The sequence below is a fragment of the Phyllopteryx taeniolatus genome, chromosome 4, assembly GCF_024500385.1.
Source record: "Phyllopteryx taeniolatus isolate TA_2022b chromosome 4, UOR_Ptae_1.2, whole genome shotgun sequence".
Classification (NCBI taxonomy): domain Eukaryota; kingdom Metazoa; phylum Chordata; class Actinopteri; order Syngnathiformes; family Syngnathidae; genus Phyllopteryx; species Phyllopteryx taeniolatus.
In genome coordinates this window covers 16,903,426-16,916,881 of record NC_084505.1, presented here as the reverse complement: position 1 = coordinate 16,916,881, position 13,456 = coordinate 16,903,426, and the positions used below count along the sequence as shown (strand labels likewise).

Sequence of the window (13,456 nt, the reverse complement as noted above, 5' to 3'; positions counted from 1 at the left end):
ACAGCACTCTGTGAACAGCCAGCCTCCTTAGCTCTGAACCTTTGTGGCTTAGCCATCCTATGGAGGGTATCAATGATGGTCTTCTGGCCAGTTGTCAAGTCTACAGTCTTCCCCATATTGAACCCAACTAAGACAATTGAACCAAACTGAAGGAATTTAATGACACCTGGGGAAACCTGTGTAGGTGCTTTGAGTTTAGAAGATGATTAGTGTGTGACACTCAGTTTAAAAGATTTATGGCTTGCAAAATTTGGGCTGATTTCTTCACAGTATTCTAATTTTCTGAATTCCTGATTTCATGGGTCTTATGAGCTGGAAGCCCAAATTATGTAAAAAAATAAACAAAAACAAAATTGTTTCAATTATGGGCCCTGTATCTATAATCTATGAAAGTTTAACTTTTGAATGGAATTATGGAAATAACTTAACTTTTCCATGATATTCAATTTTTTTTGGAAAGGGTCTATATATGGCCACTTGGGTCCTAGAATCCATTATCAGGCATTTTTTTTTACATTAATTTGATTAAAACTTTATTACATTATTGTTTGTCCTAATGTCACACTGGTGAATGTATACACTAGAAGCATATACTGACTGTACAGCAGTTTTCTGAATTAGCAGGACCTGCGATTATAGGAGCTTTTAATGTGAAAACAATACCTTGTGCAAGAGTATATAGCACTATGGGAAGCAGAAGTAACAGCTTAGTCCCAACTTATGATGGGGCGAAATATAAATAACAGTTGAAATAAAAAAATATAACAAAATTGTTTATTACAGTCAGTTCACTAACAGCATGTTACAGTTTCAGTCCAATTTGGTCAGGATTTAATATCAGATGTATTGTGCACATTTGTCCATCAGAGCACACTTGAATGTAGAGCTCTGGAAACTCTTGCAAGAAACATCTAAATGTGTCAAAGTTCAGGGGGTAGAAAATGTTTCAGTTCATTTGCAAGATTTGGTTTCTTTCCTTCCTCATTGTTGTTGCACAGGCTCACAGGCCAATTATGACGTTGTACGTTGTCCACAGAATCCTTGTTTCCCAATCACTGGTCTTCCTTAAAGCTGAAATCACAAACTAGAGAGAGGTGGTCTGAAGGATAGCTGAAGGACGGGAGTCTGTTAGGACCAATGTCTTTATCCGAGGGCATATCCAAGACGGCGTCCACCCTCAGCGAGTCCCGAGTGTACCAAATGTAGTCCAGAGTGGTGCAGCATTCACCCGTAGGGCGAATCTTCCATGTTGTGTACTGTGGCTCTGTCGAACAATCTTTGCTGAGTTTCTTATAAGCCGAGTCCAAACCAAGAGGAGATGTGACAAAACGACAGTACACCTCCTCATTTGGGACTGCATTGAAATCCCCACATATGATCAGAGGGATCTGGAAATCAGAGCCCGCTGATGTTCTGACCGCATGTTTCTGGACCACATTTTGGACTTGACGCAGGAGGTCCGACCCCTGGGCGCTGCGGAGCCACTCCCAGCCGGAGCGCGCCTTTAGGTGGGTCACGGCTACGCAAACACACCTCCCTGTGCTTCGACAACGCAGTATCATCACCAAAGCGACCTGAGACGAGAGAGCAGCATGTGAGAGACGCTTTGACTGTTGGGAAGAATAGACTTTTTAATGGTGTGTATACAAATACAGTGGTACCTTGACTTACAAGTTTGATATGTTCTGTGACCAAGTTTGTAACTCAATTATAGTTGTTGACATCAATTTGTTTTTGTGCATGTGCCACATACAGACATTGTAGTGTACGAACCGTGTACAAAAAGTCTATTATATTTCTTGATCCTTGACGAATGCATGTCTGAGACGTGTTATTAAATTACCTGGGAACCGTTTTAAATTGGTTAGAGATGCATAACATCCTAAAAACATTTCAATGAAGCCTTGCATATCCAGTACAACATACAAATTCACTTATTCACAGATTTGTTTGTTTTTTGTTCAGGTCAAAGCAATAAAAGTAGTACTGTGGCACCATCACGTAGCATCTTGTTGTCAAGGAACTATGTTGAAGTGAGTTCAGGAGTTTTATTTAGACAAAAACAGTGCTTTGTTACCATCTTTTGTGGCATCTTGATGTCAAGGAACTATGTTGAAGTGAGTTGCGGAGTTACATTATTCACTAGTGCTTTGTCGCCATCCTTTGGCAATTATAACCTTTTTTTGGGGGGGGGCGGGGTCAATTACTTGCAGATTTTCACCATTCCAAGCAAGGCTCGGTTTGCTGTACCTTGGTAACTAATCGAGACGTTAAAACAGTTGTACCCACCTGATTGGTTGGAATCATCATGGCAGAGAGCTGTAAGCTGACGCAATCCAAAAACTCGAAACGTGACTCATCAAAGAAGAGCGCACAGCCATCAGGGCCGTTGTTGCCCTCGACATCCAGACACGGCGACCAGGGTTTGGGGCAGAACCTGCTGCTGTAACCCAGACGGGCCAGAACCGGCTGCAAGGTGTCAAAGTAGTGGTCCACTTCCTGGAGACACAGGATGTGAGGTCGGTAGGTGAGGATCTCATCTAGGATGAGGTACTTCCTTCGCAACCAGCTGAGGGCCTCCGGAGGGCAGAGCACAAAACTGTCAAGTCCTTCGCCGAGAGCTGATAAGAAAGAGATCTGACTTTAATATAGTTTCAGAGAATGTGCGAGTTCTTCATTTTATTAGGATTCACTCGAGTCTGTCTCTTATGTAAATAAACCAATTTGCATATTTTAAAAACACATTTGAACTTTTCCCTTTTCTATTTTTTTTTTTTTTTTACCTTATTTACTAATGACCTGGCGGAAAAACAAATGTGGCCCTTAAGAACTAAAGTTTGCCCAAACCTGGTCTACAGTCTGTAAATGTACTGCGCGTAGCACTGCTTCAGCTTAATTCAACGGCTTACACACTGTCAAAAAACAAGATACAGCAAATGCAGTATTTGCACTTTCAAGTCCTCTTACTGCTTGTTTCCATGGGAACACAGTCCATAGTTCTGACATAGGCCAGACATGTGAGTAATATTTTAAGACCAGTGTTGTTTGGGAAGCTGCCAAACTTGACAAAAAATAATCTGTCTGGCCTAACTAATAAGCCCTTCATTCCCATTCTCCAATTCTGAGAGGGACTCACACGATCATTACAAATAACTGTCTGTGCCCCAACCCAAATCAATTTTATTTCTGAACTACAAACGTGGCCAGAGAATGTGTAAACACGGTGTCCGATAGTTGTCCCCTACCTTGGGCCAGAATGTTCCACTGCATCACCCGAATGGTGTCGCCGTTGCCGTTCGAGGGTCGAATGAAAGTCCTGCGGAATCGCGCCGGTCGATCGCCAAGGGCCTCCTCGCACTGCTGCAGAACCTCGGCCGGATCGAGAGGACTCGACGTGGAACCCTTTTGCTCCTGGGAGTCGTAAAAAAACAGATGCTGTTATCTCTGCGTGTTAAACAAGTGTAACTAAGTGTTGTCCGTGTTTAGAAGACAGGCAGTCACATGGCAGAAATCAGGATCCAGGGTTGTGTCCGCTGGCTGGTAGGGGTCCAAGTGGGTCAGAGGGAGGGGGACACGACGGCTGCTGAGGGTGTGAGCCAAGGCGCTGTACAGCCTGGTGGCCCCGCCACCCATTGGGTAAGCTGGGAAGAAGAACACCAACACGGGGAAATGTTAGCCACACAATCTCCACGACAACAGAAGTTGTTCTGAAAAAGGACTATTTATGAAAGACTAAATTTCCCATGGATGTGAATGTGAGTGTGAATGGTTGTTTAAGGAGGACAAGCGATAGTTAAAATGAATGACTGCACGCATGTTTGTTCTTACCATGTCTTCTAATTTTGTTATTTGATGATTTTGAGAGAAGGTCCTTTATTAGCTTTTTAATTGAATGTTCAAGACCGTACTGGAAAGAGTGGTTCAGCGGTAGTTGCCACCTAGTCCGTGTGGTCAGGCGCATGTTTTGTCATGACTCACAAGTTACCAGCTATGCATTGTTTTGGTTGATCATTTAAAAGAAAATAATTGGGTTGATGATGTGAACAGTCAAAAATTGCGTGTGTGTTCGCACGCTGAAGCATCTGCTATCAATTAACTAGTGGATAATCTCCTCTCCTTTTGACAACAAACCATCTTGACACTAACTGCTCTGCGACACGAAGCCACTTAGTGGAAAATCACTTAAAGTGTGAAAGGTTAGTTGATCAGTCGGACATTCCCCACTAAAAGAATCAAGCTGAAATAGTATGCACTTAACAGTCACTTCCTTAGATGCCCCTCTAACGTAGTGGAATAAGCTACCAAAATATTGCATTTCAATGTCTACGAAATATCCACGTTATTGTTTCAAGCTCAACCTTATCAAGTTAACCAATGTGGGTCATATTGATTTGCAGTTAACCTGCCAAAACATGTTTTGTTAATAACTGCAAACATTCAACACCAGATTGAATTCCCATTGTTCTGTTACCCTGAAGTTTGAGGTACTTTTGCACACTCAGATTCAAGTCAAAATTCTGAAGTCACAAAAGACGAAACGATCCATCCATTTTCTATAGCGCTTGCCCTTATTTGATTGAACAATACTGTATTATTATCATTATGGTTGTAGTTTCCGGTGGTGTAAAAATACACCAATGAAGATGATGGCTCTAAATGATAATCCAAACGATGACAGAGAACAAAAGGAAGAGCTTTTGAACACTTTTTTCCTTCAACTAAATTATCTAAATGAGAATATTTGTAATTTGGACTTGAAAGTTATGTTGTCAGTAGTGGCAGTTCATAGACTTCATATTATCCATCCATCCATTTTCTGAGCCGCTTCTCCTCACTAGGGTCGGTTAATAATAATATATGTTATTATTATTATTGAATCTCATTAAAACGTGTGAATAGTGGCATGCTATCAAAGTACTAATATTGAAACTTTCCACATTGCTAGCAGACCTTGGAGAAGCTAGTTCGACCCCTATAGCCATATGTTCGGATAATGACATGTAAAGCGCAGATGCCACGCATTTTAAAACCTCCCCATCTTGCATCCTTAAAACATGGAGAAGTAATCACATCAAACACAAATACAGGGCCAAGCTTAAACACGACGACGACAAGTGTCTTACTCATTGTCTCCATCACTACGTCCACTTTGTGCTCGATTGTTCTATTCGCTGGGCTGTCAGGAGCTGAAGATGAACGCGTTGAGGCCGACGTGACGTCCGCAAGTATAAGCAGAAATATCACTTAGCTGCGCTCATTACTGCAGCCTATAAAGCCTCGGGGGCGGGAGACAGATTAGGAGGCAGACAGACGTCATCCGGCCCACAAGGAGTATGCGAGGTCATGTGCTGGTGAGGCAGTGAGCCAGCACACTGCTGGTGTTCTCTCACAACACCCAGACGCACGCACACAATGGCACACTCAGATTGTGTGCCTCTTGTCTGCCCTGTGCTTAAGAGAAAATGAACACAGGTGTAAACATACGCGTCAAATGAGCTCTATGATTTCAAGAATATCGCCAATTGTTCAGCTGTCACATTGCAACAATTGTGTCAAGGGTGTGCAGTGTGTGTGAATGCGTGCCTCTTAGGGGTTAAGCAATGACTTCCCATGCGCAACATGTAGCAACGCCCTCTTGCTGTGGTTTCATAAGAGTCATTTCTGACATTGTACATTTCCACGACAAGATGACAAGTACAGTATTTTGGGAAGACTAAACAGCACCAAAATAGAGCATACACACTTCTGCAAAATAGAACCATTCGACAATTATTACAACAAGTTCTTAGTTTTTACTGTAATCCAAAAGGTGTGTCCCATACATCTAACGCTTGCAACTAGCTTCTGTTGTTCTATTGGGCAAAAATACCTGATCAAATAATGAAATTACACCAATCATTTTACATTTGAACTGTAGAATGAAAAACTTGAACTTGTATCATATAAGGCAAAATGTATTATTTCTTCATTTGCTCCCCTTATGGTTGTGAACTATAATTTATTGTAATAAATTCAAATCGACAGCAGTAACATATTGTACATTTGTTGACAAAATAACTGAGAAGATTCTCTATTAAAGAGCACAAGGAAAACAATGATTCAAGGACTGAGTCTGTATTTTATATACAGAATGTATGAGTATTTTAACTCTGAATGTGAATAACTAAATGAGTCCTCTCTGTGAAAAGTGCTATAAACATGTACTTATGTTAAATCTATGGAAATGTGAATGTGAACTGTTATACATGTAGATGAGTTTAAGATTTGTAAAGTTCTAAAGTCTGCATACTTTTTTTTTTTATTTTAAGTGTCAGAGACTTTGTAGCTGTTGATATGCAACCCGATTTTCCATAATTACCAAGCAGTAAAGTTGTTGCAAAGACTGCAGGTTGGGAAATGTGCTTTGAAAGTGTCATGCACGATGCTCACTGCTCCTTTACAGTTCACAGTTTAGAATGACATCTTATCAATGCTAAACCAGTGCTGCTAAACTCTGATAACTGAAGGCTAGTTTTAGTATAAGGAACCATAGCATGGCCTTGTAAGCGTTGGAAATAGACTGCGAATATGTCTAACTTGCCACATTTGGCACCTGATGAACCCTACCTGAGAGGACATCATTTCATTGTTATGCTTTGACGTGGCAGTAGCGTGGTAAAGAACGTGAGGTTCTTTTGGCCTCAGAGTGATGACTCATGTTTGTACAAGCACAAGACTCACGTCTGTGCACACTGGCTACTCATCAACCGCAAGTCACGACATGCAAGCGCAGTGTGCTTGTGTGGCAAGTGTTATTTGTAGCACACCGGGGGGGTTATTGAGGCACATCGGGTGCTAGGTTGAGCAAACATGAGTAGGCTTAGGGTGTATTGGCAGAGCATGTGGTGGTGGGGGGGAGCGATAGAGAGAGAGCGATAGAGCTGCTGTATACTTTCGGAGGACATTGACATTTCCATATTGGGAAAGGGCAATTGCCTCATTACATTACAGTATTAAGCACTGTTGGCTATTATGTAGGTCATTTTGCATGCCAATTACACTCTGTGTGATTTTACTGTCTGCTCTGAAATCAAGCTTGTGTTATTTTGAGATGCTCTAAAACCTGACTTTTTAGCAGCATTAACGATTCCAATGACAACGTTGAAAGAAACATTACGGAAAAGGTGTTTTCGCAATAGTACAGCAGTTCAAGTCCCAGACTCATTTCAACACAATGCCATATTAAAGCCATAAAAAACACATTTCCTGTATACGTCTCACTTAAATTGCCACTTTACTCTCTGACCTTTAGAGAAACCACCTCCTCCATAACAAACTCCAACATAGAGTCACTTAGTCCACATAAATACAAAACAGTACCTCTGAGCAAGCATGTTATATAGTGGTTTTGAGTTACCAGAAATAAACCTACGTAGGTTCTCAATATGGCTGAAGATGTAAAAATGTAAAACATTATTATTAGTAGTATGATCATGATTTGTATTATTATTATTATTGTTATCATCATCATCATCATCCATTAGTTTCTGAGATGGAGCCTATCCCAGGTGACTTTAGGGGAGAGGCGGGGTCCACCCTGGACTGGTGGCCAGCCAATCGGCGGGCAAATATAGACAAACACTATTAAAGTCTACAATAAACCTAACATGCATATTTGGGGAAATGGAGTACCTAGAGAAAACCCACACAACCACGGGGAGAACATATAAAAACACAGGAACAGCGCGAGGTTGTAGCCCAGATTTGAACCCCAGACCTCAGAACTTTGAGAAAGATGTGCTAACAACTTGGTCACCATGTTACACATTATTATTTTCATTATTACATCGTAATTATATCTGAGGATGCTTAAATGTTGTAACCCTTAAGAATGTGTAAATATTGTCAGTTAAACGCATAAAAATATATGAAACAAAAAGCGGAGAAGGGATTCTATCTATCTTCTAATATAGATCAACCATATCGAAACCATTTTACCAACTACACGTGAGAGTACTAATAACTAACCAAACTAAATAGCTAATAAGCTGCCAAACTCCACAAGGCTGGACATTGGTTAAACTTGTGAAGTGTGCCATGCTTGAGTCTGCCAGTCAGACAACAAAAACAAATCAATTTACACACTATGACAAAAACATGAGAGAGCAAAGTTCATTTCTTGCTTTTCTGGAAACTTACCTGTTTTTTTTTCCAAGGGGGTGGCGCTTCCACTGCTGTCTTATTGTGCCATCGTGTTGCTGTGCCTGCGTGAGATCCTTAAAGTGATCATGGGTGTTACACAAGTGCGGTCAGCCTGTGTTGCTGCCAGCCTGGGTGGTTGCTCGACCCTGTAACTGCAGAGCAAGGTCATTGAAGAGAGCGAGCCAGAGACACGGGGAGAGATCGTTAATTCTGCCCCCTGATGGATGTGAAATTGTTTGCAATGTAACCAATATTCATTTTTCCCATTTCTAAATAGCTTTAGCAAAAAGTGTGGAGACCCCGAGGCAGTTTGTCCACCAGATATCTTGTGAATTGCAACTGTCATGTTTTTATTGGGCAGCACGGTGGGCGACTGGTTAGAGCGTCAGCCTCACAGTTCTGAGGACACGGGTTCAATCCCCGACCCCGCCTGTGTGGAGTTTGCATGTTCTCCCTCTGCCTGTGTGGGTTTTCTCCGGTTTCCTCCCACATCCCAAAAAACATGCATTAATTGGAGACTCTAAATTGCCCATAGGTGTGACTGGGAGTGCGAATGGTTGTTTGTTTGTATTTTCACACATTTATTTATGTCAAATTGTTTTTGAACTTACAATGGGTACGGAAAGTTTTCAGACCCCCTTAAATTTTTCACTCTTTGTGATATTGCAGCCATTTGTTAAAATCATTTAAGTACATTTTTTTCCCCCTCATTAATGTACACACATCACCCGATATTGACAGAAACAAAAAAAAATTGTTGGAATTTTTGCTGATTTATTAAAAAATATCACACAGCCATAAGTATTCAGACCCTTTGCTGTGACACTCATATATTCAACTCGGGTGCAGTGCATTTCTTCTGATCATCCTTAAGATGGTCCTCCACCTTCATCCGAGTCCAGCTGTGTTTGGTTATACTGATTGGACTTGAGTAGGAAAGCCACACACCTGTCTATATAAGCCCTTACAGCTCACAGTTCGTGTCAGAGCAAATGACAATCATGAGCAAATGACAATCATTCCTTCCAGAGTCCACCTTAGCAAACAGTTCTTTCTGACTCCTCTTAAATATTTGCTTGTCAGTTGTGTCTTCTCCTATGAGTGTTCCAATGTGCTGGTCCATTTCTTGAATGTCCTTGCCATGTGTGACCAAGGACACCATGCACGTTTGCAGCTGCAGCTTGGATCGCTCCAGCTGCTTTGGGGCGTGGAAATTCTCCGCCCTTGCTTCATCATCTTGTTGTTTGAAGATCTCATAGATTTGGGTGAGAGTTGCAATTTGAAATTCCTGACCCTCTGATGTCTGCTATCTTCTCATCCGCAGTGACAATTTCCTCTTCAAAAGTTGTATGTTTGTACTGATGGAATTCCTCAACTCATGTAACTACTTCTGTAACATTTGCTTCTGTTTCCCCAATTCTTGCTGCTTTTGGATCTCCCCTTGCAGCTCTTTCTCACACTGGCAACTAGATGTGGTTAGTCTTTGGAGGTTCCTCTCAGTCTCTGAAATGTGTATCCAAATAATCACATGCTGTTTGTTTCTTGTCATTAACTCTCCACAAATCTCTTCTGCACTTCCTGAGCATGTGCTTCTGCTAATTGTTTTTTCCCACTCAGCATGGCACATATCTTTTGACAGGTTGTCTTGTTGCACTAAATAAAATCATCTTTCTTAAGGGCCATGTTTGTTTGCAATGTTGGCATGGTCTCTTTTTCCGGCAACAATGCGATTGTTCAGCTCTTCCATCGGTAGTTTTGTGTGGTCGAGCTGACTCTGCAAGCTGTTCTTGAGAGTGATACAATCATTCAAAGCAGCCAGGGCGCCGTCATGCTCTTCCTTAGCACATTCTCACGCTTGTTGTAGCACTTTGGTTTTCCTGAGAAATACTTCCAATTTCTTCTCTGTGGCTTATTGGAGCTGGGAGATCATTTTGAGATCTTTGTGGAGCTGCTGCACCTCCTGCACTTTGGATTCCTGGGCAGTTCCCACATTGGACTTAATTTCCTCGTGTGTTGATTTGTGTTGCTAATTTGGTGGCTCATCTTACTGTTTTCGATGACCTCTACTTCTAAGTATTGATGGGTGGTATGTCTCTCTGCCTTCAGGTCAGTGACGGCGGAGGATAGCTCAGCTAGGTGAAGGCTGGTCTCAGCAGAGAATGGAATTCTCTCTTCCTGAAGCCGCTTGTCCAGATTCTTGACACGCTCAAAAGCCCTCAAAACAGCCGGAAACTCGGGAAGAAGGTAATATGCCATTTTTCAACTCAATGTCTGGGTCTATGTTTACAGTACAGCTTAATCAACCGAGGAGCTAAGTCGCCATGGTAACACCAACAACATGAGGGAGCTACACTACGGTGAGCCATTGCGGACAAAACATCGTTAACTCTGGCTTGACGACAAACACATTTTTGATTAAAGACTTGTATCGTGACGAACCGTATAGAAGTACAACGACGAAGGAAGATGGCAAGTCATAGTTGTGTTATCATCTGACGAAATGCCTGTAGCTACATTAGCTTAAAAAAATTCAAACAATTAAGTTAATTTTCCATAGAAATGACCTCATGGGTACTTTTGAACTCCTTACCTAAAACGTGAAGCAACTACTCTCCAAACTACGTGTGTGTGTGTGTGTGTGTGTGTGCGCGCGTGTGTGTGTGCGCGTGTAGAAATGACAAGTGTGAATATTCCAAACAGTCTGAAACTATTCGGGAGTATCTGTGTTGCCAGATTGGAGTAGTTAATTAGATTTTTAAAAAAATAAATAAATAAAATGTTTGCCAGAGAAATGAACACACTCTCCTAAATTACAGTACGTTTGATTATCTCGTATTTAATGTTTGTTAAAATAGTTTTTGATTTGTTTATCCGCCAACATTAAAAGCTCACATTTGCGTGAAACAATTTTATTTTATTTTTAACTTAAAAGTAATAAACAGAGCAGACTAAATAAACACCCGTTAGTCAGATCAAGTCAATTTGATCTGTTGACGATTACGATTTACAGTGTACAGGGGAGTACAGTGGTATTTACGTTGAAATTATGGCAATTAACGATGTGCTCAGAAACTGGTCAACGCTCGGTTTCCCCCCTAGTCTGGATAAACGATTTACCAGAAATGGTTATTGTGGATAGTTTGTTCATTTGTACGAGCGGCGTCACATTTAACAGATTTTACCTTGGCAATGCAGTAGTTATTGCAATCATCCTGCAGCTTTGCGCAGTGGTTTATTGACATTAGCATCTGGCAACCCTGGCCGTCGCAGGGTGTTGTCGTCATTCACAGCAACTCGTGACGTGCATAAAGCATTGAAAAAAAGAAAAAAAAAACAACAACAACAAACGCACATTGCAGTGTCGAGAAATGTCAGCGAAAAGGGCTCATGCGGGATCGAGAAATAAGCCAGCATGGCAGTTTTCCCCTTCACTTGAGTGGGTATATTGCTGTGCGTAAACTGTGCTGGACAGCGATTCAATCAAAATAAATAAAATATCCAAACGGATGTACTACATATTCACGTTGTCACTAAACATGTTAGCGAACAAACGATGTTGACATCCATGTGTTTTAGCTTTAAAGCCAGCGTGGATTAGTTGTCAGCAACGACATATCCAATAAGAAAAAACAAGAGATCATTGATCCTCTGGTTTCTGTTTTTTGTGAAAACGCAAAGTAAAGGTTTCCCGTGGCTTCAATATTCAGAGAAGCTGTCTCAGCCACGGTGGTCTCATGACTGCTTGTCATCAGAGCCGCCATCTTTGTCGTTGTTAAATATCCATCGGCCACACGTGACCGCAACCGCAATTCAGCAGTCTATTTGTACGTCATTTCAGGTCGCGTATTTGTGGTACTTTTAAAAATATATACTTGTTAGTGTGGTTGTAGCAGTCTCACAACCATTTTAGGAATCATTGTTTAAGGGCCCACTGCACACCGAGCGACGCGACCGAACTCTTAGTGTGCGTGGTTCTGCAACTAGTTTTTATGGGTGGCCATGCGTAGGCAACTAGTTTTGATACAAATTCACATTTAAATCGCAGGTTAATGGCGTCACAGGTTTAACAGCCAATTGAAGATTCAATGTTTTATCGCATGATCTTTCACTATAAAAATGCCATTTGCGGGTACGAAGCGACATCCAGCAGGCCGAGCCCCAAGCAGTACGAATACAGCATATTTATTTCATATTTACCTGCGGCTAAAAAGCGAAGCATGGCGAGTCTCTGTCACCGAAGTGCACGAGTGCAGTCCATAAAATGGGGCTATCATTTCACTCTATCCACACTCTACTTTATTGCGCACCTCTTTGCGCTTTGTATTTTTAGAACTACACCGGCTAGGGCCGTCCTTGACAATTGCACCATGTTCTTTAATCAAGAAATTATGTGTTGCAGTCAAAGTGGTGCCTCAAAACATTTTTTTTTTTCCATTGCGCCACGTCGGTAAGTATACTCGGGGAATTGGTTTGCCATTGTTCAGTTCAGTCGCGCTCTGTCGCATCGCTCGGTGTGCGGTGGGCCTAATGTGTAATAATTTATATTCATAATCACTCATCCGCCTTACTACCTATTGGCAAAACAATTATGCTGTTTTTCTTTTTTCAGCACCTTGAAACGTTCTCCATTCACTCTCAAAGTCTGAGTCACGCCAGATGGACAGAACCTATTCATAAAGGAAATCAGTGCTGCAGATTGTCACAACCATGAAGCATCCCTAGTAAGTAATACAGTGTACTATATGTATGTAGACTGGTGTGCATTGATCAATATGGACATGCAGATTATGGCAATCATGAATGGGCTTGTGACAACATTTTCTTTGCAGATTATGGCTGAAAAAAAACAATGAAATTATTCATTTATTTATATTGTTTATTAGAAGATGCAAACATCTCTGAATGTTCTGAACTTTTGCTCTGATGACTCTGACATATTGAGCAGAAGACTCATGCCCTAGTGGAGGTCTTTGTGGATGTACCGGTAGTTTAATTTCCCATGGCTATCTTCTTTTTTGTTCTTTAGACCGCAAACTAGTCAAGACTGAAACAACAGCTCCTCTGCTGGTTACAGCCATGTATTGCACTACATTTTCCCTCAATTTCTTAGTGATGAATGAAAAATAATTTCCATACAATTCCACCAAATTATTATTGATGAATTAGTTGATTAAAACCCATCCCTAATAGCAACATTAATGGGATTGAATCTTTTGTCGATTTAAAGATATTCATGTTTTTTTTTCAACAAACATTTCAACACTTGCCCAAGCAG

The 13,456-nt window shown here is 41.2% G+C and overlaps 2 protein-coding genes across 15 annotated transcripts in view; one reads left to right on the top strand and one right to left on the bottom strand.

The window, feature by feature from the left end:
- Positions 1-760: 760 nt before the first annotated feature.
- noctb (nocturnin b) lies at positions 761-8,333 on the bottom strand. 2 transcript variants are annotated; one of them, XM_061770014.1, is made up of 5 exons: positions 8,179-8,333; positions 3,502-3,641; positions 3,246-3,411; positions 2,290-2,621; positions 761-1,574 (listed from the first exon to the last, which is right to left on the bottom strand). In XM_061770014.1, the coding sequence occupies exons 2-5, from the start codon at positions 3,631-3,633 to the stop codon at positions 1,053-1,055; spliced, it is 1,152 nt and encodes a 383-aa protein (XP_061625998.1). In that variant the 5' UTR covers positions 3,634-3,641; positions 8,179-8,333; the 3' UTR covers positions 761-1,052. The 2 variants fall into 2 exon arrangements, with proteins under 2 accessions (XP_061625998.1, XP_061625997.1); XM_061770013.1 differs by lacking the exon at positions 8,179-8,333 and adding an exon at positions 5,124-5,699.
- The window catches only part of LOC133476510 (uncharacterized), a 19,953-nt gene continuing 14,736 nt past the window's right edge, over positions 8,240-13,456 (top strand). For 3 of the 13 annotated variants that reach the window (XM_061769994.1, XM_061769992.1, XM_061769991.1), the window contains exons 1-3: positions 8,706-9,446; positions 10,288-10,425; positions 12,791-12,902. The gene's annotated coding sequence lies outside the window, so the exon portion shown is untranslated. Of the gene's footprint in view, positions 8,425-8,705; positions 9,562-9,628; positions 9,657-9,807; positions 10,190-10,287; positions 10,539-11,402; positions 11,618-12,790; positions 12,903-13,456 lie in introns of those variants that run through there. The other 10 variants (XM_061769996.1, XM_061769993.1, XM_061770003.1 and 7 more) reach the window with 8 other exon arrangements.

Excerpts from the sequence above, each read along its gene's own strand:
- noctb (XM_061770013.1), bottom strand. Across the intron at positions 2,622-3,245 it reads GTGGAACATTCTGGCCCAAG|CTCTCGGCGAAGGACTTGAC; the intron begins GTAGGGGACAAC and ends CTTTCTTATCAG. Across the intron at positions 1,575-2,289 it reads TGATGATTCCAACCAATCAG|GTCGCTTTGGTGATGATACT; the intron begins GTGGGTACAACT and ends CTCTCGTCTCAG.